Source organism: Ischnura elegans, chromosome 3 (assembly GCF_921293095.1).
Source record: "Ischnura elegans chromosome 3, ioIscEleg1.1, whole genome shotgun sequence".
Lineage (NCBI taxonomy): Eukaryota > Metazoa > Arthropoda > Insecta > Odonata > Coenagrionidae > Ischnura > Ischnura elegans.
Window position 1 is genome coordinate 18251492 of NC_060248.1, and position 26972 is coordinate 18278463.

At 38.7% G+C, this 26972-nt stretch overlaps 1 protein-coding gene across 1 annotated transcript in view; it reads left to right on the plus strand.

Moving 5' to 3' along the window:
• Positions 1 to 26972, plus strand: part of LOC124155499 — a 39704-nt gene that overhangs the window by 4717 nt on the left and 8015 nt on the right. The window contains exon 3 of the mRNA XM_046529360.1: positions 25723 to 25800. Coding sequence (XP_046385316.1) covers positions 25723 to 25800 — 78 coding nt within the window. The remainder of the gene's footprint in view (positions 1 to 25722; positions 25801 to 26972) is intronic.

The window sequence follows — 26972 nt, forward strand, 5'->3', positions numbered from 1 at the left end:
CCAAGTTTTAAGTACCTTAGTTTCCATTTACCTCTATAAAGTACAGCTAGTAAATAAATTGAATAATTATAAATAATGGGCTCATTAACCATACCTTTTAATACTGATGGGGATAGATTTTGATAAAAAAAGTGACCCGTATTTTACACATTGGAAACCCGTCGCCTCCTCCTCGTACAATTGGAGGAGAAATGTGAGCAGTGATACCCTTTTAGCAGATAAGTTGAAGATGTCCGGCACTCATACTGAATGGGTCTCTGCATTTCTGCTACTCCCTAGCCTTTAGCATGAGAGTTTCTTATACACTAATGCGCAATTCTTTAATTCAATGAGTGGTTCTATCAGAATGAGTCAATGAGATGGAACGAAAGCAATGTCACCAACTTATGAATAGTGGGTGGCTACTTCTGCCTAACATATTTTAAAATCACTAAGGGATGGTTGAATAAGGATGAAACTTTTCATCATGCATTATCTTTCAATGCCGTCTACGTAGTACTCTTGGTGAGCTGGGATTTTAGGTCAGAATGAATTATCCCATTATAAGATTACATTGTTAACAGGTTAGGGAGGATTTGAACAAGAAAAAATTTAGGGTTTTTGACTGATCCAGGATTTTTTTCAGATCCCGATCGGATCCTCTTGCATTTTCAATTGTCTGCTATAAAACGAAGTAATTATTCAAGTTTTTTCTGGGTAAATACAATCAAAGAAATGCTATTTAAATTTATGTACACATCTAAAAATTTTTACTGATGAAAAATCATTTTTATAAGCTTTCAAATTATTTTTTAAAAACGATCAAATCTTTACACATTCAGGATGTAAACTGTTATGCTTACAATTGGAAATAAAGATAGGTTTCAATAGATACGGATGAAACATGCTTCTATTGCTCTCTCGTAACTTGATATTTTCCTTATAAGATAATGATTTAAGGACTATGTGGTATCGGAAAGGAAAAAAAATATCAGAGGCATGTGGTGATGGCAGAGGGTGTTTTTTTGTATCTACGACGTAGTCACTTTTGACGTGGTTGTTATCCTGCAGAGTTGAGATTCTCCCGATGGTTGTTCAATCATTTTGTAGGAATCACACTATATGCCAGTCGTATTTTGCTGCAAAAATTTTTGCGGCTGAAATTCTGTTGCATAACTCCTACGAGACCTTTTAAACAAAATGGTTCATGAGTAGGCCTAGCATCGCAGTGCAACGGCGCATGCAAAGGTAGAATTGAAAATCTTTCCACTCCCTCGCATGGGATGCTGCATTCACTGAAGCATAAATTTAAAATTTCGGATACAGATCCGATGTCTCCAGCGAATTTGGGTCCGAAGTATCCGATCCGACCATCCCTAAAAAAATACATTGTAAGTGTGAAAAGATAAGACAAAAGGAGGATTGAGTGGATAGCTGCATTAAAACCAATCTTGGGTTTGTTTAACAGTGATGATGATGATGGTGGTGCATAAAAAATTATCCCTTTTCTTTTGAAGGAGATGTCCAATTCACTCTGAGGTACATTCAACCTGCCCAACATTAATTTTTACTTTGAAGTGGCTCGGGGCTAAGCTTTAAGCCACCAAGTGCGTCCACCAGGCTGGGGATGTTGGGTCATCCTCTAGATATATAGGTTGGCTGCGATATAAGTGCATTCACTTGTCGAATAAAGAGTCATGGACAAAAAGCAGTAGCATTCCGAGGGAGTATGAGTTCATCCCTGGGTAAGATAGGCCTTCTAAATGATGCATTAAGACTGTGACATGCCATGACTTGGTGATAGGAGGCCGTCAACAATTATGCCTCTCATTACCCGGGGGAGAGGGCAGCAGCTCTTCTTTATACGAGTGAAGGTGGAGACCACGGTGGTCAGTAAAGCGACTCCTTTTGCACTGCAGGTGTGGTAACAATTACTTTAAACGGCTGTAGTACTGCAATGTGGAAGGCAAGGGGAAACCACCACATTATTATCCTGAGGAGTCGCAGCTACTCCAACTTCAAATAATCCGACATGACGAAATTCTCTCAGGTAAAACATTCCTGAAGTAAACTAGACCCCCATTCGGATCTCCGGGCGGGGACTTCCTGAGAGGGTACATCAGTCAACTGTGATAAAGTTGGGATGATAGGTACATGGAACGTGAAATCACTTAGGACTTGCGGTAAGCTAGAAAACCTTAAGGTGGAAATGCAAAGATTGAATCTCTACATGCAAGGAAACAGCAAAATGAAGCTTTAAGAGGGAGACTTTTGGAATGGAAGCAATAGGATTATACACACAGGATATCTAAGTAAATGGTAATGCTAGGGGTAGAATAATGCCCAGAAATAGCACCTAAATGTATGTTAAAAGCTTCCTACAGTACAATGAAGGGATAGTTATGGTAAAGTTAGAGACTAAGCCAGTAGGTACTGTAGTGATACAGATTTCATGCTTATGACAGACTATGAGAATGAAGGAGTTGATGACATCTATGATGATATCAGGGAAGCAATCAAACAGGTGAGGGGTGAAGAAAACCTTATTGTTTTAGGTGATTGGAACACTGTCGTCAGTGAAGGCCAGGAGGGAAGAATAGCCAGAAAATATGGATTAGGAAATCGTAATGAAAGAGGAGAAAGGCTACAGGAATTCTGCACAAAACACAAATTAGTGGTTGCCATCAGTCCATTAAAGAATCACATGCGAAGAAGATATTCATGGAAAATGCCAGGAGACAAAAGAAAATTGCAACTAGACTATATTTTAGTGAAGCAGAGGTTTAGGAACCAGGTAAAGGACTGCAAGAACTACTCAGGGTCAGATATTGACAGTGATCATAGTCTAGTGATGATGAAATGCGATCTGAAATTCAAGAAATCAGTGAAGAACGCATGGCAATTAAGAAAACTGAAGGAATCAAAAAATCAAGAGGCCTTTCAAGAAGTAGTGGAGAGCAAGATAGGATTAGATGAGACAAAGAAATCAGTGGAGAATAGCTGGAAAATATCAAAAGTGGGCTTCAGGAGGCTGCTAGAGAAGTTCTAGGGAGAATAAATTGTGTTAGGAAAAAGCAATGGATCATGGATGAAATCCTAGACCTCATTGAAGAACAGAGCAAGGATAAGAATGCAAATACTGAGGAAGGACAGGCTTGCTACAAGAGAATAAGAAATGAGATTTGCAGCAAAGTGCGGAAAGTTAGAAAAGTGTGGATGAGGAACATATGCAAGGATGTTCAAAATAACCTCATACAAGGGAAAAGTGGAAGCAGCCTATAGAATAGTGAGGATCCATTTCAAGGAATAAAGCACAAGATGTAACGCCATAAGGGACAAGTATTTTGGAAATATTTTTATTGGAAATGAAGACAATGCCGAGAGATGGAAGGAATACCTGGAGGAATTATACAACGGAAGCAAGCATAGCTTAAAAATAATCAAAGAGGAAAGTGAAGGAGAAAATGATGACATGGGAGCGAGCATCTTAAGATCGGAATTCGACACTGCAATAACAGACCTGCAAAAGAGTAAGGCCCCAGGAATAACATTCCAGCAGATATAATCAAAAATGCAGGAGAAAAGGTCTTAAATCGACTGTATATAAAGTTAGTTCTATCTGCGGTATGTACTCAAAAGGAAATTTTCCTATTGACTTTGTGGGGAACATCATTGTATCCATACCAAAAATGAAGAGTGCAGAGAAGTGCAAAGATTTTAGGACCATTAGCCTGATGACACAAACAGAGAAGATTCTGACAAGAATCATTTAGAGAAGAATAGAACGAAGAGCAGAAGTATAAAATTCGAAGAATCAAGCGAGATGGAGTGGAATTGATTCATAATGAAACACTGACTTGCAATTTTCCACAAAAATAAAATTTAATTCGACTCGAGTTTCGAGTACCTTGAAAATGATGTAGTAACATCGAAACTCGAGTCGAATTAAATTTTATTTTTGCGGAAAATTGCAAGTCAGTGTTTCATGAAGAACAGAAGATTTCCTGGATGCGCACCAATTCAGATTTAGGAAATGCAAGGCCACAAGAGAAGCAATGTTGGCTTTTAGGCTGTTCATGGATAAGACAATGGACAAGAATCAACCAACTATCATAGCCTTTATCAACTTAGAAAAGGCATTTGATAGCATGAAATGGAATTCAATGCTTAGAATTCCGAAAGAAATATGACAAGGAGACGTCGCCGGAGATTCTTATGTAAAGATTCCGCGCACCATGACTTTCTTCGACTACTCTCCCTCATACACCAAGTGGCGTAGACGCCACTTGGAAAGAAATCTCTATCAAACGCCACTCCCAAGAAATCTCTATCAAAATTGTGTTAAATAAATTATAAATATTATAAAAATATTGCTATCAAATGCCTGCTAAGCAAAACAATTAAACTACAGGACTTACAAATATCAAAGTAATAAAATTAAATACTCGTAGTGGCGTAGACGCCACTTGGTGTATGAGGGAGAGTAGTCGAAGAAAGTCATGGTTAAGGCACAAGGACTAGACATTTGATGTATACGTTCGGAGTTCGAGTCCCAGTGGGGTCAAATTTTTTTCTTCCTCATTATGTTTTAAAATCACTGCTATAATTGGGACTCGAACTCCGAACGTATACATCAAATGTCTAGTCCTCGTGCCTTAACCCACTAGGCTACGCCACTTGGTGTATGAGGGAGAGTAGTCGAAGAAAGTCATGGTGCGCGGAATCTTTACATAAGAATCTCCGGCGACGTCTCCTTGTCATATTTCTTAGAATTCCGAAAGAAATATGACAAGGAGACGTCGCCGGAGATTCTTATGTAAAGATTCCGCGCACCATGACTTTCTTCGACTACTCTCCCTCATACACCAAGTGGCGTAGCCTAGTGGGTTAAGGCACGAGGACTAGACATTTGATGTATACGTTCGGAGTTCGAGTCCCAATTATAGCAGTGATTTTAAAACATAATGAGGAAGAAAAAAATTTGACCCCACTGGGACTCGAACTCCGAACGTATACATCAAATGTCTAGTCCTTGTGCCTTAACCATGACTTTCTTCGACTACTCTCCCTCATACACCAAGTGGCGTCTACGCCACTACGAGTATTTAATTTTATTACTTTGATATTTGTAAGTCCTGTAGTTTAATTGTTTTGCTTAGCAGGCATTTGATAGCAATATTTTTATAATATTTATAATTTATTTAACACAATTTTGATAGAGATTTCTTGGGAGTGGCGTTTGATAGAGATTTCTTTCCAAGTGGCGTCTACGCCACTTGGTGTATGAGGGAGAGTAGTCTAAGAAAGTCATGGTGCGCGGAATCTTTACATAAGAATCTCCGGCGACGTCTCCTTGTCATATTTCTTTCGGAATTCTAAGCATTGAATTCCATTTCATGCTATCAAATGCCTTTTCTAAGTTGATAAAGGCTATGATAGTTGGTTGATTCTTGTCCATTGTCTTATCCATGAACAGCCTAAAAGCCAACATTGCTTCTCTTGTGGCCTTGCATTTCCTAAATCTGAATTGGTGCGCATCCAGGAAATCTTCTGTTCTTCATGAAACACTGACTTGCAATTTTCCGCAAAAATAAAATTTAATTCGACTCGAGTTTCGATGTTACTACATCATTTTCAAGGTACTCGAAACTCGAGTCGAATTAAATTTTATTTTTGTGGAAAATTGCAAGTCAGTGTTTCATTATGAATCAATTCCACTCCATCTCGCTTGATTCTTCGAATTTTATACTTCTGCTCTTCGTTCTATTCTTCTCTAAATGATTCTTGTCAGAATCTTCTCTGTTTGTGTCATCAGGCTAATGGTCCTAAAATCTTTGCACTTCTCTGCACTCTTCATTTTTGGTATGGATACAATGATGTTCCCCACAAAGTCAATAGGAAAATTTCCTTTTGAGTACATACCGCAGATAGAACTAACTTTATATACAGTCGATTTAAGACCTTTTCTCCTGCATTTTTGATTATATCTGCTGGAATGTTATTCCTGGGGCCTTACTCTTTTGCAGGTCTGTTATTGCAGTGTCGAATTCCGATCTTAAGATGCTCGCTCCCATGTCATCATTTTCTCCTTCACTTTCCTCTTTGATTATTTTTAAGCTATGCTTGCTTCCGTTGTATAATTCCTCCAGGTATTCCTTCCATCTCTCGGCATTGTCTTCATTTCCAATAAAAATATTTCCAAAATACTTGTCCCTTATGGCGTTACATCTTGTGCTTTATTCCTTGAAATGGATCCTCACTATTCTATAGGCTGCTTCCACTTTTCCCTTGTATGAGGTTATTTTGAACATCCTTGCATATGTTCCTCATCCACACTTTTCTAACTTTCCGCACTTTGCTGCAAATCTCATTTCTTATTCTCTTGTAGCAAGCCTGTCCTTCCTCAGTATTTGCATTCTTATCCTTGCTCTGTTCTTCAATGAGGTCTAGGATTTCATCCATGATCCATTGCTTTTTCCTAACACAATTTATTCTCCCTAGAACTTCTCTAGCAGCCTCCTGAAGCCCACTTTTGATATTTTCCAGCTATTCTCCACTGATTTCTTTGTCTCATCTAATCCTATCTTGCTCTCCACTACTTCTTGAAAGGCCTCTTGATTTTTTGATTCCTTCAGTTTTCTTAATTGCCATGCGTTCTTCACTGATTTCTTGAATTTCAGATCGCATTTCATCATCACTAGACTATGATCACTGTCAATATCTGACCCTGAGTAGTTCTTGCAGTCCTTTACCTGGTTCCTAAACCTCTGCTTCACTAAAATATAGTCTAGTTGCAATTTTCTTTTGTCTCCTGGCATTTTCCATGAATATCTTCTTCGCATGTGATTCTTTAATGGACTGATGGCAACCACTAATTTGTGTTTTGTGCAGAATTCCTGTAGCCTTTCTCCTCTTTCATTACGATTTCCTAATCCATATTTTCTGGCTATTCTTCCCTCCTGGCCTTCACTGACGACAGTGTTCCAATCACCTAAAACAATAAGGTTTTCTTCACCCCTCACCTGTTTGATTGCTTCCCTGATATCATCATAGATGTCATCAACTCCTTCATTCTCATAGTCTGTCATAAGCATGAAATCTGTATCACTACAGTACCTACTGGCTTAGTCTCTAACTTTACCATAACTATCCCTTCATTGTACTGTAGGAAGCTTTTAACATACATTTAGGTGCTATTTCTGGGCATTATTCTACCCCTAGCATTACCATTTACTTAGATATCCTGTGTGTATAATCCTATTGCTTCCATTCCAAAAGTCTCCCTCTTAAAGCTTCATTTTGCTGTTTCCTTGCATGTAGAGATTCAATCTTTGCATTTCCACCTTAAGGTTTTCTAGCTTACCGCAAGTCCTAAGTGATTTCACGTTCCATGTACCTATCATCCCAACTTTATCACAGTTGACTGATGTACCCTCTCAGGAAGTCCCCGCCCGGAGATCCGAATGGGGGTCTAGTTTACTTCAGGAATGTTTTACCTGAGAGAATTTCGTCATGTCGGATTATTTGAAGTTGGAGTAGCTGCGACTCCTCAGGATAATAATGTGGTGGTTTCCCCTTGCCTTCCACATTGCAGTACTACAGCCGTTAAAGTAATTGTTACCACACCTGCAGTGCAAAAGGAGTCGCTTTACTGACCACCGTGGTCTCCACCTTCACTCGTATAAAGAAGAGCTGCTGCCCTCTCCCCCGGGTAATGAGAGGCATAATTGTTGACGGCCTCCTATCACCAAGTCATGGCATGTCACAGTCTTAATGCATCATTTAGAAGGCCTATCTTACCCAGGGATGAACTCATACTCCCTCGGAATGCTACTGCTTTTTGTCCATGACTCTTTATTCGACAAGTGAATGCACTTATATCGCAGCCAACCTATATATCTAGAGGATGACCCAACATCCCCAGCCTGGTGGACGCACTTGGTGGCTTAAAGCTTAGCCCCGAGCCACTTCAAAGTAAAAATTAATGTTGGGCAGGTTGAATGTACCTCAGAGTGAATTGGACATCTCCTTCAAAAGAAAAGGGATAATTTTTTATGCACCACCATCATCATCATCACTGTTAAACAAACCCAAGATTGGTTTTAATGCAGCTATCCACTCAATCCTCCTTTTGTCTTATCTTTTCACACTTACAATGTATTTTTTTAGGGATGGTCGGATCGGATACTTCGGACCCAAATTTGCTGGAGACATCGGATCTGTATCCGAAATTTTAAATTTATGCTTCAGTGAATGCAGCATCCCATGCGAGGGAGTGGAAAGATTTTCAATTCTACCTTTGCATGCGCCGTTGCACTGCGATGCTAGGCCTACTCATGAACCATTTTGTTTAAAAGGTCTCGTAGGAGTTATGCAACAGAATTTCAGCCGCAAAAATTTTTGCAGCAAAATACGACTGGCATATAGTGTGATTCCTACAAAATGATTGAACAACCATCGGGAGAATCTCAACTCTGCAGGATAACAACCACGTCAAAAGTGACTACGTCGTAGATACAAAAAAACACCCTCTGCCATCACCACATGCCTCTGATATTTTTTTTCCTTTCCGATACCACATAGTCCTTAAATCATTATCTTATAAGGAAAATATCAAGTTACGAGAGAGCAATAGAAGCATGTTTCATCCGTATCTATTGAAACCTATCTTTATTTCCAATTGTAAGCATAACAGTTTACATCCTGAATGTGTAAAGATTTGATCGTTTTTAAAAAATAATTTGAAAGCTTATAAAAATGATTTTTCATCAGTAAAAATTTTTAGATGTGTACATAAATTTAAATAGCATTTCTTTGATTGTATTTACCCAGAAAAAACTTGAATAATTACTTCGTTTTATAGCAGACAATTGAAAATGCAAGAGGATCCGATCGGGATCTGAAAAAAATCCTGGATCAGTCAAAAACCCTAAATTTTTTCTTGTTCAAATCCTCCCTAACCTGTTAACAATGTAATCTTATAATGGGATAATTCATTCTGACCTAAAATCCCAGCTCACCAAGAGTACTACGTAGACGGCATTGAAAGATAATGCATGATGAAAAGTTTCATCCTTATTCAACCATCCCTTAGTGATTTTAAAATATGTTAGGCAGAAGTAGCCACCCACTATTCATAAGTTGGTGACATTGCTTTCGTTCCATCTCATTGACTCATTCTGATAGAACCACTCATTGAATTAAAGAATTGCGCATTAGTGTATAAGAAACTCTCATGCTAAAGGCTAGGGAGTAGCAGAAATGCAGAGACCCATTCAGTATGAGTGCCGGACATCTTCAACTTATCTGCTAAAAGGGTATCACTGCTCACATTTCTCCTCCAATTGTACGAGGAGGAGGCGACGGGTTTCCAATGTGTAAAATACGGGTCACTTTTTTTATCAAAATCTATCCCCATCAGTAATTAAAAGGTATGGTTAATGAGCCCATTATTTATAATTATTCAATTTATTTACTAGCTGTACTTTATAGAGGTAAATGGAAACTAAGGTACTTAAAACTTGGTAGACATTATTTAAAATTGCTCATAATATTGACATGGAAATTTTCAAAACAGGAGGCCTACAGGCCAGGAATTATACATGAACTTAATACATGCCTTTGGTGGGCACCTTGATTATATAGATTGCATTGGAGTTGTAGCAAGAGTATTGCTTCTCTTCTCACCCAGCTATTGCTGGCTCAAATTCCAGTGGTGGTGGTGAATTTATAGAGAAAGTTTACTAGGAATTCCTTTGAATCCACGAAGTGAATTACTTGTCCATAGTACCAATTCTGCATTTGTGATTGATTATTATTATAGTATTCTACCGATTAAAGTAGGTTTCCATGGAGTGTTCAAGAAGTGATCTAGAAGCACTGCCTTCTTTAATTCACTGTAAGGCTTAATCCCTTTCAATCTATCTAAAAATCCTATTCTTTTCCTTCCCCTCCCTCGTTTCCCTAACATTCTACCCTCTAACACCTTTTTTAACATCCCCTCCCCACTAAGCACTAACTCCATCCATACCTTCTGTCTCCTCCGTATCTCATCTAAAAGCTGCCTCTCCTCGCCAACCATATACAGCACTTCGTCGTTCCTTTTCCTCTCCGTCCATTTCACCCTCTACATTCTTCTCCATACCCACATCTCGAATGCCTCCAATCTTCTCTCATCTTCTTTCCTCATTGTCCACGTTTCCGCATCGTAGAAAGCTACACTTCAGATCAAACTCTTCACTAACCTTTTCTTTAAACTATTACATAACGATCCTCTCAGAAGCTCCTTCCTGTTCATGAACGCCTCCTTTGCTAGTGCAATTCGCTTCCTGATGTCCTTGCTACTGTGTCCGTTTTCCTCTAATGTGCTCCCCAAATAGTTAAACTGCTCTACCTGTTCAAGTTTTTCCCCACCTAATTTTATCTTGAGTCTCACATTCCTTGCTCGCGATACTTAACAAAACCGCATTACCTTAGTTTTCTTGTGATTAATCCTCATCCCATACTCCTCGCACCGCTCGTCTAACGCATCCACTAGAGCCTGTAGTCCCCTCGCTGACTGGCTAATCAGCACCTGATCATCCACGAACCTTACCGATTTCAACATCATTCCTCCCACTTTCACTCCAGCTTCCAACTTGTCCCACGTTTCTCTTACCATCTCCTCAGCGTATACGTTGTAAAGCAGCGGTGATAGAGGACAGCCTTGCCTTACACCTCGGCCAATGCTTGAACACACAGATTCTCCGTCCGCTACCCTCACTTGCGCAGTGTGGGCCATATAAAGATTACGAATCAGTTGTCTATCCCTCCAATCTACACCTATTCTCTTGAGAATATCCATTAACTTAACCCAGTTCACCCTATCAAACCCTTTCTCAAAATCCACGAAAAACACGCATATACGTCCTGGTCATATTCTAGGTTCCTCTCCACGAGGGACCTGATAATTGCTATTGCATCACGAGTCGACTTCCCTTTTCTGAAACCAAATCGATCTTCGCCCAAATACTGGTTTGCCCTTGCCTCCATTCGTCTGTTCAATATCCTCAGTACCACTTTCGCCGCATGCGATATTAGGCTGATAGTTCTATAATCTCCGCATTCCACAGCTTTCTTCTTTTTCGGAAGTGAAATTAAAACCGTCTTCACGAAATCCTCCAGCCAAAATCTCTCCTCATAAATCCTCCGCTCTAGTTTGAAAAACCTTTTCTTACTATCCTTCCCTAGATTCCTCGGAATCTCTCATGGGATATTGTCCATGCCTACTGGTTTCCTAGTCATCATTTCACGAAGTGCTCTCTCTATTTCCGAATCTAAATCCCCGGCCCAAGATTATCCTCCTCCACCGCACTTTCCTCCTCTAAACTCAATCTCTCCGGCCTGTTTCTTCCGTCATACAGATCCTCCATGTATTCCTTCCATCTACTCTGTACCTCTCCTCGCTCGTTTATCATCCTCCCATCTTTAGCCTTAATTTTAGACATGGCTTGTCCTCTTTTTCTGCCTGATAGCGACTTAACTTTGTCGTACAACATGCCTACTTCTCCATACTTCTGGAACTTTTCCATTTCATCAAACTGTCTTTTCCACCAAGCCTCCCTTGCCCTCTTAGTTTCATGCCGTAATCGATTATTTAGTTCCCTATACATTCTTTTGCCCTGCTCTGTGTCCATGTTCCACTTCCTTCTCTCCTCCATTTCTTTTATCATTGCCTCCATTATACACGGCTTCTTTATCCTTCTACTGTCAACGTAACCAATATTCTTCTCCGCCGCTTTGGCTATTCCCGTTTTAATATTATCCCATCTTTCCTCAACAGTCTTAGAACTTTCAATCTCCCGTATACTAGTTCCTGATATTCTCTCCTCATACTCCCCTTCAGCACTTCTACATTCCATTTCCTCACCCTCCTACCTTTCATGAGTCTTTTGAATCTTAAGTTGCATGTCATAAGCACTAGGTTGTGGTCTGAATCCACATCTGCTGCTGGGAAGCTGCTCAAGTTTTTCACACAATTCCTAAACCTCTGTCTTACCATAATGTAGTCTATTTGATATCTCCATACATCCCCTGGACTTTTCCATGTGTACCTTCCCCCTTTATGATGATTGAACCACGTGTTTGTGATGAATAACTTGTTTCTCCTGCAAAATTCTACTGCTTTCTCACCCCTGTCGTTCCGAATTCCTAATCCAAATTCTCCTATTTCGTTTCCGTCCCTCCCTCCCCGACTGAAGCATTCTAGTCCCCCATCACTACCAGATTTTTCTTTCCCGGTATGTCTATAATTATTTCCTCAAGCTGTTCATACACCTCATCTACTTCTTCATCCCTATGATTGCTAGTGGGCATGTAAACTTGGACCACCACAAGGTTGGTGGGCCGCGCCTCAATTTCTACCACCAGAATCCTATCGCTTACCTGGTCTATACCTACCACACGCTTACCCATCTTCCCGTTTAATACTAAAGCTACCCCTCGCTGGCTTTCTTCCCCTCCACTATATATAACCCTATACCTATCACTCCAATTGTCCCCCCCATCCCTCCACCTCACCTCACATAATCCTAAGATATCTATCCTCCCTTTATTCATTTTTCTTTTGATATTTTCTAACTTCCCCGCCCTCATCATAATCCTCACATTCCACGTCCCTACATTTATAGCCGATTTCTTCTTGGTCTTCTTTTCTTCCTTCTTCATTGCTGCTGCTGCTGATGATGATGATGATAAGTCTCTGCAAGGATTTCGCATGTTGACGACCCCGAGGACCTTGCCGACCTCGCTGCCCTTTGCAGACGGGTCCCGGGCGATAAGATTCTGAGGCTCATTTGGCTGTACTCCATGTTGTCAGTGCTAAAATACATATGCCTTGATGTGATATGGCAGATTGTAAAAAATCTCAATACTGAGGAGAAATTCGCAGTTCATGAAGACCCACTATCAAAATCCACTGAAAACATTTGGTTTATAAAGGGGAAAGATGTGTATGTAATGATGAAAATAAATAATCTACCCAGATTTTAGGGTTCTTAAGTGCCCAAGGACATCCTGTCTTATATATGTACCAGTAAGAGGTAGATGTTTACTATGCTGTGTTCGGAATATTCTAACTGTTTTAAGAGATACATACAATGTTAAAATACGGACAAGATCTTACGTAATACGGTTTCAGACCCTCGTTACGTAAGACCATGTAAGACAATCCTAACCCCCACTCTTCCTCAAAACGTCATCCATAGTTCTTAGTAGGAGCAAGGAGGTCCAATTTCTTTTTTTCTCTAAAATCTTATATTGTTCTTTTTTCAAAGCCGTCTTATGTGTGAGTAACTACGGTTACACAAAGGGTCCAAAACGCCACAAACGTCCCATTATTATCTGGCCCGTTTCAGTAGGGTTTATGTTGTATTTGGTCAATTTGTGATCATTATTTGAGCAAAAATAAGTCATTCTTCCATTTAAATTAACCGGGAGGCAGCTTACATTCCTCTTGGCCTGCCAGTTTGTTCGCGAAGGTTTACTCACCAGGAAAAATTCAAAGTGTGCGGCAGCCCCAAAACACTGTCATGATTCACACCACTTTTTTCAGTTAATCTGTTTACTACCGTAATAATTACCGTATATCTCCGAATATAGTCCCCCCCCGAATATAGTCCACCCCCCCAATTTTGAGACCTCAGTTTTGGGAAAAATTTTAAAATGTAAAGGAAGGCAATTTTTCTGTGGTTAGCAAGTTAAGATTCTAGATTCGATAAAAACTATTATTTTCTGTGAAGATGAAGAACAAATCTGTTCACATATTTTCCATCACAACAAAATAACTATACCTAAAACATGTTGTAATCCATTGCATGTATCAGTAATTTATAGTTCCTTAACCAGATGTAATGAAGAAATGAGAAATTTTTTTAAGTATCCAAGGCTATTGTATTTTTTAAACCTTCACAAATTATTAATATTTTTGATTTCCAAATGACTACAGACAATGTCAATATATAAGCTTTAACTTAAAGCCCATAAACAGTATTGCATTTGACCCTGAAACTTCCTTAGATCCAGTGTAACACACCCATCAAGTCATCACAAATCCAAGTGACCTGAAGAATTTAGGAAATCTAAATAAAATTGTGTTAAATAAATTATAAATATTATAAAAATATTGCTATCAAATGCCTGCTAAGCAAAACAATTAAACTACAGGACTTACAAATATCAAAGTAATAAAATTAAGAAATAAACTTTTTCCAACAAACATTAAAACTGAAAAAAATTATATCAATTTTCAATGCCTCGTCGCGAATCATTGCATAAGTTACACAAAGAGCTTCTGCTCTGCATTTGCGCACAAATTCGGCGATATTTTCCTCTAATTCTTTGAATCTGCCACATCGAGACCCCCGAAATGACTTCCGCGATGTATTAGCGCTTTGCAAGCGCTGTAAATACTATGATTTACGGCGTATTCTGCAACGGCTATTTTTAAATTGGCATCGAAACTCCGTCTTTGAAGGCCTCTAATCTGCGGCAGGATTGATCCTCATCTTTCTACTTGATCCATCACCTCACTGTTGAACGTAAAATTATTTTTAATAAAGAAAATATCGCGGAAATAATTGCGAAACCTTATGCGACGTAATTTATCGATCCTATTTACCCTGACGAATTGAAGATATTCCTCAATAAATTAATTACACTTTCGATGCTGAGTCGCTGTATTTCGATCAAATGCAGTAATGCCGGCGCTTCTGGTTTAAAGTCGTCGATTATTGCGCCTTTTCAGAAACAAATGCATCACCTATTGCGCATTCTTGTCCGGCGGTAAAGGCAGTGGTTGTAAACACGAACCGCACAGGCACATGGACGTATAGTAGCTACGCAATGAAATACTAAATCGTCACGAAAGGTTCACTTTATCTGTTTATTTTTCGCAATTATTTAAATCGTGTAGTTATTAAATGAGCGACGGGTACATATACTATTGATTCAATTCTAGTGTTCGATTAATGTAATGATAGTGTGTGTTTAGTTTTCATTTTAATTATTTACTGTTTTGCGTCATTAAGTGATCAGTGTCGATTGAATTATTCTAACAAAACTTTTCCAAGAAAAATTAGCGGCTACCCGATGGATTCCGTGAAAACGCATATTCGATATGCTATTTGAATCGGAATAATCGTATCTGTACAACATTTGTGGTAAAAATTGTCTTAATTTCCGGTAAAACGTGGCAGTATTTACTAATATCTCCGATTATAATCCTCATAAATATACTCAAATAGAAAGACTACGAGAACATTAGCCATTATGCCGTTATTTATTACTTTATGGTCACTTTTAGTATGCTAAACTGGATTACGCTCGATTATAGTCCCCCCCCCTTACTTTTCCGCGGCCATTTTTGGAAAAAAAGGGGGGACTATATTCGGAGATATACGGTATTTGTTTTATATCATTACTGAATGTATTTTAAAAGGTAACTATCGTCAAACAAGGAAAATAAAAAATACCATCATATTTTTGTGATTTTACAAAGCATAATATAACTTAATTAATTTTTTGAATTATTGAGGGGGCTCGGGCCCCATTGATTCGGTGCCAATGCTTGGGCACTCCATCTAAGACGTGGTCTTCCCAGTGGCTGTCTTCCCAGGTGTTACCCCATTCACTCACTCTTCCTCTTTGGTGTTTTGGTATTTATTTCTCATCTGCACCTGACCTACCCACCTTAATATCCTTCTCTTCACCATTGCTTCATTGTGAGGATCCTTGCATGTTTCCCTCAGCTCATGATTCTTTCCTATCCGTCATTCGCCATTTTCTTTAATCAGTCCAAACACTATGTATAATTTTATTTTTATAGTAATGAGTATTTTCTCATTTTGTTTTGTAAGCATTCAGACTTCCGCTCTGTAGAGTGGGACTGATTTAATGATCACTTTATGCATCTAAAGTTGAGTCAATATGGTCAGTGTATTGTTTTTCCTAATAGTTTTGATAAATTCCGATAGCATTGTTGAATTGATGCCAATTTACGTAGGATTTCTTCCTTTTGCTTGTTTTCATTGTTCGTTTTGGCAACCAGAATTTAAAAGTTTCAAATTTCAGGTTTAAAATTTCTAACCGAGGTCAATTTTTGGGTCTTATGCTTAAGTGTGAGCTCCTGAAGAATCTAGGGAAGGATTGTAAGAAGAGGTTTTTTGAACTAGTACGCTGGAGCTATGAGGAGGGATGTTGGCCATAGGATTTTGTGAAGACGGCTTAATTCATGCAGAATGCAGAGATTATAGGACTATGTATTAGCCTAATATCACACATGGCAAAAGTGGTATTGAGGATATTTAAAAGACGAATGGAGGGGTAGGCAAACGAGTATTTGAGCAAACATCAGTTTGGCTTTAGAAAAGGAAGTCAACTCGTGATGCAAAAGCAATAATGAGATTCCTCGTGGAGAGGAACCTAGCGTATGACCAGGACATGTATGCCTGTTTCGTGGATTTTGAAAAAGCATTTGATAGGGTGAACTGGGTAAAGTTAACGGATATTCTCAAGAGAATAGGGATAGATAGGAGGGATAGGTGACTGATTCGTAATCTGTACATGGCCCAGACTGCGCAAGTAAGGGTAGCGGACGGATAATCTGGGTGTGCAACCATTGGCCGAGAAGTGATTTTATGATTTTCAAACCATTGAGAGTACTCATTTTCCATTTTGACTGGTGGGTGTCTCAGGGCCCCCCCTGCGGTACGGCCCTGGGTAGAGGATTGTGTAAGAAGGATATGGGATGGATGTTATGGGCCAACTCAGACGCATAAGTTACGTCGGATGTGGATCACAATTCACTTGAATGAGTCTATCGCGAATGGTCGACCTTCGATCACTACCTCTTTGAACTCGCTTGATGTTGATCTTTTAAAAAGTCCTATTCCAGCATGTTAAACGAACCACATGAAAAGGAATTAATCACAGCTTTAATTAAGGTCCATTCAATGAAGTCATTGTCCATTCCGAGAAGCGTTCGTCGTTACGAATACCATTAAAAATTAAATTAAAATACCAATAAATAAAAATAAAAAAATACCATTAAAAATACCATTAAAGATGGCATGGAAATGGGCGCAGCAAGACACGTGGTATCCATTCGCAAGTCTCGTAATTCGATGAATCGACAAGATTTTCCCAACTCTGCAGCATCACTTATTTTTGTTTAATTAACCGGGAATTTAAAAATGTCCTAAAATATTTAACGCACTCGCCAAGGATTGAGAAAAGTTCTTCACATGAGAAAAATTAAAACTTTGAGCCCCCTTTGAGAGCCTATGGTCGTTTTTTTCCCTGACACAGGCGTCCGTGCTTCCGAAAATAGCTCATGCTTGCGTTCCCTAAGATAAGTCCTAATAAATATTCCTTCATTCCGAGTGACGCAAATGACCTCAGTATCCGGCCGTCTCCCCCAACTGCCGTATCTCAGCGGTCGAGCGAACTTCCAGACCAATCCTTACTTATTTATCTCTCAGCCTTCTTTTCTTCTTTATCAAGAACCAAAAGACATACGAAAACTAATGAAAATTAACTGGGTAATCGCTCAGCAATATCGCCATGTTTATGCTAGATTCGTGTTCAAGTTTCTATAATCGCTTCGAAGGTTGTATTTTAAGATGTAGTACCTATATAATAAAAAAAACTAAATTGTCGCAAAAATACTCGCCTGACATACAAAATCATTGACCAATAAATCCTATAGATGGACACGGCTAGGAATTGGTGATGAATGTGATTCACGCAACTTTACTCAAAGGAAAATTCAAAGGTTAGGAAGTCCTCATTCCGTAGATTCCATGATCTCAACTCATATGCCCTTTTGAGCTTAAACGTATTCAATTTACAATTCGTGTTGCATTCATGATAACGATTAAAAAATCGCATGGTCATTCTTTCAGTTTTTGTGTTGTTTGTGCTCATGTGCTAATGAAAACCCATGATTTTCTCATGGTCAATTTCGCGTGCTATGTTCACGAGTCGATAAACCATCCTCTGTATTTCTTCCTTCGCTTCAAGTGCGTAGCTAGGATAGGGGGTTTTGGGCGCAGCTAATACCACGGGTCTGTAGGGTATAGAAAACTCGCTAAGGTAAGCGGGAAGTGTGGGGGCACTTCCCCCAGACATTTTTTAAGATAAATGGTTCAAAATAGTGGGTTTTGTGGCTATGTGAATAGTTAAATATGTTTTGTTTGTTAGTCATCCGTCCCCCTAATATTAATAACAAAATCATTCATAAAAAAATTTCTCTAATCTTGGGGGGGGGGGGGTTTATCCCCCAAAACCTCCCCTCGCTGCGTCACTGCTTTGCTTCGCTATATTTATTTAGCTTCATCCGCTTCATCTTGCGCCTGATAACAAAACAAAAACTGTTGTTTCTCAGAAGGTGCTTGACGCAAGACATTAAACCCGAATGTGTAGGGCTCACCGTGGTGCGTTTACGCAGTGCATTTTTTCCAAACAGAGATACTAAAACTGGCGCGCCTTAAGTCATTTAATGCGAATGCTGCTTCATAGGGGCTTTTCTTGCACGATTTTGAGCATCAGTCAAGCGTCGGTCTGGGGTCGTGTCAACCTGCCCCCTGAATGGGCCAAGTGTATGCAACAGACTTGGACCTAAAAACATTTTTTTACAGCTAATAACGCAAATAGCCAACAACTGAATGCGTATAATTTTTATTTCATGAACTGCTTTATTAAACCACAATGCCCAAAATTTCTTAAGCTAAAACGTAAGAAAATTTGTTGAAAAAAATTCGCGTAAACGTGCTCCGATTCACCCTATGTAGATTCAAGAAGGAAAATGTCTTTCTGACAAGCAGTTTTGGTACTCATTTACGTAGTTTTATTGAATTTGTATCCTTATTTTATTATAATAAATTAAACATGATTAAAAACGATACAGCCGCTCTTGATTTATAAATGGTGTAAGTAAACTGTAAGTTCATTGATTGTTAGGCGGTACGAAGTTCGCCGGGTCAGCTAGTATTCACATAAAAATCAGGATATTAGATGTCTTCATTCATACACTTGGCATCCTGGAACGTCGGCATTTACTAGAGAGCCGTGAGAATGAAAATTAATTTTCCGAGAATGAGAATTCTTACTCTAAATAGGGTCAGGGATGAATAAAGAAAAACTTCTCAAGAAAAGTCTCTAAGATATCATAAAATACAAAAATCGATCGGAGAGAGACAAACTGAAAGGCGAAAAAGTGAAATAAATTCAGAATAATTCTAACACTCATACCCCAGGTGTAACGTAAAAATGTTCATGACTTTGGCGAGGGAACCAGTGCTTTGTATAATTTTTATCGTAACGGGATTTGTAAAACTCGGAAATATCTTTTGGTTCTGATATTATCGTTTTATGATTAAAAATGCTACGGTTTCACACAGCTGCAAAGGTAGCTTCGGCAAGCTAATATGGAGTATGTTTAGGTTGACGACGCTGGTATTATTCAAGTACCGTTACTTTAGAGCAAAAATAATTGCAGAATCCCAACACATTTGATTGCTTGAAGAGACAGATATCGATTTGATTAAAACTTATGCTTAAAAATGAAGATATATTTAAACTTAAACTACGAGATGAAAGAAAAAGTAAAAATTATTCTTGTGTGGAGCTGAACCACCTTTGCAAAAGACAAGAGAAAGTAAAATTAAAGTTAACGTGGTTATAGAAACCATTGTGTTAAATATATTACTATTGAATTCAACTAATTATCGCTGGTTTTCTGACCAATATTTATCCGTCTTATAGTGTTTTAATATAAAAATATTATATTAGTTAATAATATAATATTTAGAAGTTGCCACTTCTTTTATTTTTAGAATAGGACTTTAGATATGTCAATACTATGAAATAAAATTTTGGGCTAGTTCTGACTGATGGAGTATTAGATAAGCGATAATTGACAATGCTTCCAATATTTAAATATAAAAATAATCGGAAAGGGATGTTAAACATTTTAATGCAATGCAATGACAATGCATTTTAATGCATTTCAATGCATTCTGCCTTACACAAATTAAAAAAAGGAAAAATCGAGGCTCTAAGACAATACGGTAGAGAAAAACTAGTATTTACATAAATCAAGACACATTATTTTTGAAAAAATACGAGAGCCCGCATTGAACGAGTGAATTTCTTTTCGAAAGACATTCTCAGGGTATATGTCTTGCATCATATATAGTTCCAACACCAACATTTTACCAAATTCTGAGACTCAAAGGGACAAAAGTTCGTTGATAAGATGATATTTTCTATGTCAGTTTGAAGTGCTACCATACCTTTGATTTACTGTAATTTGATGTAATTCCAATGAAATGTTCAGCAAACAATGACACCTGTTTCACTTAATGATTGGTCAAATATTTGGCTGATGCAATATTTGCTAAGATATGGCCATTTGTTTGACCTTAGGTCTTGGCCTGAGTCCTACGGCTTGAGTGCGCTTTTTTGAAGCTAAAAGACGCTGTCTCCTAAAATATTCAGTAAATAGGAATGAAACAACTCTCTGGGGTACACAGCTTTTACTGATTTATTTACCGAAATAAAAATGCCTCATCTCTGCGCTACATATGTTTCGATACATTCTGTCCACATAAACGAACATGCCTACGAAAATATCCACGAAACCAAACTCCTTTTAAAAGTCAAAGTTTTGTTGTGTATGCCACCTGCGGAAATAAGCATTTGATGATCGTTATGCTTTTCGATTGATAAAAATTAATATTAAAGTAAAATGTTGTAAAAACATGGATACGCATCATTTCACAAATTGAGTGTAACACTTCAAACTGAGTGTAATAAAGAGAATTTTCAAACTGCCATTGCAAAAATAGACCATCTGAAATTTGCTTCTGGATATTATCAACGAGTGGTATCGCATTTTAGCTATTTTAAAGTTTCTACTGTCGGCGTCAAAATGATGTGCAGCTGTACTTTGCAAATTTATATCTGGAATTTAGCGTATTCCATAATAATTATTAATACGGCAATTTAAAGGAAATTGTATTTTCAATTTTTCATTTTTTGTTTCATGAAAAATTCAAAAATGTAGTCACGCGAGTGCAATAAATGACTCCACTCACCATAAAATTAGCCGTTTTGTCAACTTCATGAACTTTGTAACTCAACCAAGGGAAAACTACTACGACTACAGCATTCACCTGCCACAATGTGTTGCAAACTTAATGTATATTAATAACATGGCCTTTGCGTTTGTTTAAAAGGCATATTTTGTTGTAAAATACCGAAAAATTTTAAACATTATTAAGCAATTTAAGCAATTATTCTATGATCCAAAACCTATGAAAATATTGATATTTGTGAATGTAAATAAATTCTATTAATGCCATGTTGCCAAACGGGGCCGCGCCAGGCCATTGCCCGTTACCGGGAAGCAAAGTTTCGCGAGCAAGATGTGGTATGGCAGCATTTGTTCTCTCCGGCGTAATTTTTAATGCCCATACATAATCTATACTACATCAATATCATGTATTTCCGCAGCATGGAAAAATTACAAATGAATTAAGAAGTGTTTCTATTAATTTTATTTTTTCTTTCGGGGTAAACTGTAGGGCCATATAATGTTTTAAACATTTTCGTTATTTTACAACAAAATGTACGTTTTGAAAATACTCGAAAGCCTTTTTGTTTATCTGCATTGAAGTTTGCAACTTATTATGGAAGATGAATGTTGTGGACGTAGAAGTTTTCCCTAGGTTGATGTACAAATTTCATGAAGTTGACAAAACGGCTAATTTTACGGTGCGCGGAGTCATTTATTGCACTCCCGTGTCTACATTTTTTAAATATGCATTTAAAAAATTAATAAGAATTGACAATAAAATTTTCTTTAAACTGCCGTATTAATAATTATTATGGCATGCGCAGAAGTCCAGATATAAATTTGCAAATTACAGTGGCACATCATTTTGACGCCGACAGTAGTGTTAGGGAGGGGGAATTCCGGAAACACAAGGAGGCATCAATTTTTTGTGGCCATAGTAATGCAGCGGTGGCCAGCGACCGTCACCGTCATTATCATGCATTGAATAGCTAAGAAGAGTTTAATTCACTGCTTATCTATGGGAAACTGTAGGGTTTCTCTTCCTGGTCGGGATATCTTTCGTTTCTAATAGCGAAGCATGGTTTCGCTAGTAGTGAGTCCCCATTGACGATCCGGGTTTTTCCCCTTCCCTTCCCTATCCTGTCCCGATAGGCGTCGTTGGGCTCTCATCCTCATTTCTTTCATCTACATCTACATACTACCCCGAAAGCCGCCTAAAAGGCGTGCGGCAGGGGGTGTTGGGACACCACCCATTTACAGATAAAAAGAACGATTAGCGTTTATTAAAGTCCTTTATGGTTCGGGGGAAATCGAATTCCCATATCTATCCGTTCGGCAAAATATCTATCTTAATTTATCGCTCTGTCGGACCTGAAAATATATTATCACTCTAATATCATGTTCTCCGTGTCGGTCTTAAATATATCTATTCTAAATTGTTCAAGCAATCTAAGCCTAGCGCGCAGCCTCCGAGTCTCCAGCGGCTCCCAGCCTTATTCGCTTAACATCTGGGTAACGAAGTTTTTGACGAACTTTTGTCTTCCTTTTTATTTTATTCAGTTCACAGATTAAGTATTTCTGCACTGGATCCCATAAGCTCGCAGCATATTCAAGGTGCGGTCGGACGAGTGCGAAATAGCACTTTTCTTTTATTTCTCATCCGAAATCTTGCCACAATACGCTTGACGAATCCTAGTTTCTTCAGGGCTATGCCGCAAATATTCCTTATAATGTGATCCCCGCGATAGATTCGGCGTTATCGTAACTCCCAGGTATTTCACTTCGTCTTGTGTCCATTGCGAGGTGGGCAGGTGAAAATCGAAAGCCCGGACTTCGGGAGAGTTCTTGAGAAACACGTTTTGCGCTTTTTCAGAGTAATCAACTGCTAAAGTTTCAAAACTAAAACCAAATATGAAGACAGAGAATTCACATTAAATGAAATAAACCGTATTTCTCTAGGCGATGGCTAAACACAGAGGGATTCGTTCGGTGGGCCGGATGAAATTATGCGTCGGGCTGGTTGTGACCCACGGCCCATAGTTTGGAGATCCCTGACCTAAACCAATGTATTACTTACCATCCAGGATTTCCATGCATAGCGTCTTCATTCTTGAGCGATGGATTTTCCAAACCACTTGGTATGTAAGAAAGGTCACGCCCCGCAGTTAAGACTTTCTCCTTAGCCGTTGCAAGGAAGTGTTCTCTTGCCTCCAGCAATGATGGTAGTTAACCAAAATTGCATCTGATAAACGTAGGGTCTGCGTCAACATCGAAATTCAACTCCGCAGCTTTGGATTCGAGAATGCAGTTTGATTCTTCTTCATCCAGATATTCTTTCGCTCATACAAAACCTACTCATGCACCATAATGACTGAATTCTCTTATAGGCAGAGTTGCGTAAACGTAAAATAAAAGATGAGCGAAATTGGTTACAAAGGTGAACTTTTAATTTCAAAATGTAACATCGGAGGCGCAAATTATTCCTGTCACGCACCTAATGTATTTCAATAATTTTATCAGCGGAGTAAAACCCAGTATATAGCGTTCAATGGTATCCAGCTCAACCATGTGGAAGTTGATGCGTAGTTTTCCGCGGCGTTGTCTAGATGATGTCTCCATGTTCCTGGGATTCACCGCGTGGATCAGACGGAAGCAAGGGCATACGCAGTAATTCCGTTTGTATCTGGCACCTCAGAGAAGATTTCTAGGATTCTACGACAGCACAACGTCGTAACAAGATTCACTTGTGTCACCAAGACTGGCGATGTGCTACCGGGTCCAAAAGACGTTTTGCCGCACGACATTCAAGAAGGTGTCTATAAGGTGCCATGTTCATGCGGCAAAGACTACATAGGAGAGACGTGTAGATCAATGAAAGTGCGCATCCAGGAACACAGAAGGGCCACAAAAAATAAGCAATTTCAGCTCTCTGCCATTGCGGAGCATGCATGGAGCGAACCCGGACACCAGATACTGTTTGACGAAGCAACAGTTGTTGAAAAAGAAAATAAATATTATCCCAGGCTAATAAAGGAGGCCATCGAAATATTCAAGACACCGGAAAACATGAATAGAGAAGACGGCTACCCTCTCCACAGTTCGTGGAAGAGGGTCATACGAGAGAAAAGAAGGTGGACCAATCAGCATCCAGCATGAAAAATTGGCGCCAAAAATGAACTATATAAGTCAGCAGAAATTGAATCCCGACATCGACCTGAAGACGCCGGTTGGAATACCGGAGAAACTGTCGTCATTAAGAAAAATCCACGCGGTGAATCCCAGGAACATGGAGACATCATGTGGAAGTTGATATTCACAAATGAAAAGAAGACTTCCTTGACTTCAACAGATTTGAAGCATGTCATACCAGGAAAATAAATCGAAGTCAACGAAGTCCTCTTTTCATTTTCCAGTATAGAGCAACTCTACCCATAGTATAAATACAGGCTTTTAAGGCACAGTAACTTTGGGCAGAATTTCTTTAAACTCAGCAAAACCGAGTGCTGCCTTAGAAAAACAAGTTTTTGGCAATTGTAAACATCGCATATACGCACCACATAAATTAACCAAAGTTGTGTTTCTGCTCTTTATGTAATAATTCTTTGTGTGGCATTTCTTTATGCGTATTTAATGACTTTATTTCTCCGTTTATAGATTAGAAAGTAAACTGAAGTAACAGACTAGCTGCGCACTAAAAATAATTTTAGTGGCGTTGGAAAAATATTGCTTTTTTAGGCCCTGAAATAGGCGATATCATCAGAAAAAGGCGTAAACAGGTAAATTAGGGATTTTTAGGCACTAAAAATCGCCTTTATTTTGCCATAAATAATCCTGAATGAACTAATAACTTCTAAAAATTGGTTTTTTGAGTAAAAGAAAAAAGTATGCGTGTTGAGCAAAGTCCTCAGCTTAGTGATGTCTTAGGAGAGAAAAGAATGGATTCAGAAAGATCGACTGACACGATATAAAATCATCATATAAAGATAAGAAAGATAAGCTAAAATTAAGGCTATCAACGAAAATTTATATGTGTGAGATTTTTTTTAACAAATATAGATACTCATTGTCATTCCTGTCAAGTGAATATATCCTGTTGAAAATTTGGAGCATAAATGAATAGCGTTGTATTCATCTGAGCATTAGTTTTCTAAAATATCCCAGCTGCGGCAAAACGAATTTAAAAATTGTTAATAAATCAATTAAAAAGTTATGGTTCCCGAAGGTATGCAAAATGTATTGAAACCGGCTTTAGGATAAAATATTTGAGGGCAATTGCCTCTAGCTTTTAATTTTTGCGTTGATATTATTTGAATTATTTTACAATTTCGCTAAGTTAAATCTGAAATTGTTCAACGGCCGCGGATATTTTAGGAAACTGATTATAAGGTGGCACCATACATAATTCAAGCTTCTACAGGAGGGACTGGAGATTCCCCTCTACGAATGGAACTCTGTCAGAATAATTTCCCTCTCTATACACTTACTACAGTGTAATTCCCACCGGTGCACTTATTGTTAGATGAATGTGACCTGATGACCTGAATGAGATCCTAACCTACAGACCGTTTCCTCAAAAGCAGAGATGCTGAGTTACGCTTCGACTGATATTTTGTTTCTCCTTCAAACAGGAGCTGCGGGCGAAGTTCCTGATGAGACAGTCGATTGGGAGATCATGAACGCTGAGTTACATGAAGATTGCTATGAGCGTAAGTATTGGCTACGTTGCTATTCACTTTCATCATCATCGCTCTTCAATCAGAGGACTAGTTTGCCCACCTACCAATTCAGCTAGCCTTGTCACGCTCACGTATTTCCTCTGTTCCCATTCCCTCATTACGTCCACTATGTATCTCCTCCGCTCCGTGGACTACATCCGCTATAGGGTAGTTTCCTTCATCAAATAAAACGATAGGCATTGGTTGCGATTCGTTGCCCACCATTAGCGTAATCATAATGTAGTAATTACTTGCTTTAAAAATTTCTCGGGTAAGACGAATGTTAATGGTCAATGATAACCTCATTAAAAAGGCCAGATTGGCGTCCATGTGATTCCAATCCACGTGACGTCACACGGACCTAGATGATATACGAGTAGATAGGAAAGGGCATAGCCGGATAAGAAGGTGAAAAGTCCCCCCTCCCGGATTTTTCCCGTTCTTAAGGTATGCAATTTGGGATCAAATAGGACAAACCTCCCCATATTTCCAGCCCGCTATGTGCCCACCAGGGCCACCGGCTAGATCGAAAATACGATTTTCACTCTTTTTTAAATATCTCGGTCAAGAATGCATATTTTTTAATGCGGTTTGCGGCATTTGAAACCTTATTTAATGGCACATATTTTAAATTTTTTTCAAGAACTTCGGGCGGGGCAAGAAGATATGGCGTCGATTTGAAAATTTCTAAGGCAAGTTTTCATAAAATTTTCTTGAGAGGGCCAAAAAGAAAAAACGTTTTCTGGAAGTGTATTTTAATACCTTTCGGCTGGCGTATTGAAAATATAACTTTTAGATGGTGGAACATCGCGAAAAATGCGATTGAAAATATGCGATTTTGGCCATTTGGCTCTATGCTCTGACCCTCCATAACACCCATTTTTAGTTATTATAGTATTGTACCGATTAAAGTTCTCACCACAGGGACAGAATGGTATTGATACTGGTGCCGAAAATGGCTTCAGGGCCTCCGAAAACTGCCGGAATGTAAGAATTTAGATTAAGAAAATGAGCTCGATTTGAGTTTTCCCCGCGTTGTATCTACACGCAAGTGTTGTTTCATTTGTGGATATACCGCTACAAATTACCTCCATCCTGTTCCCGTATAAGCTAGATTGAAGGGGGTGGAGGTAGATCATTTCTTTCAAAAATGTGGTCTGTAA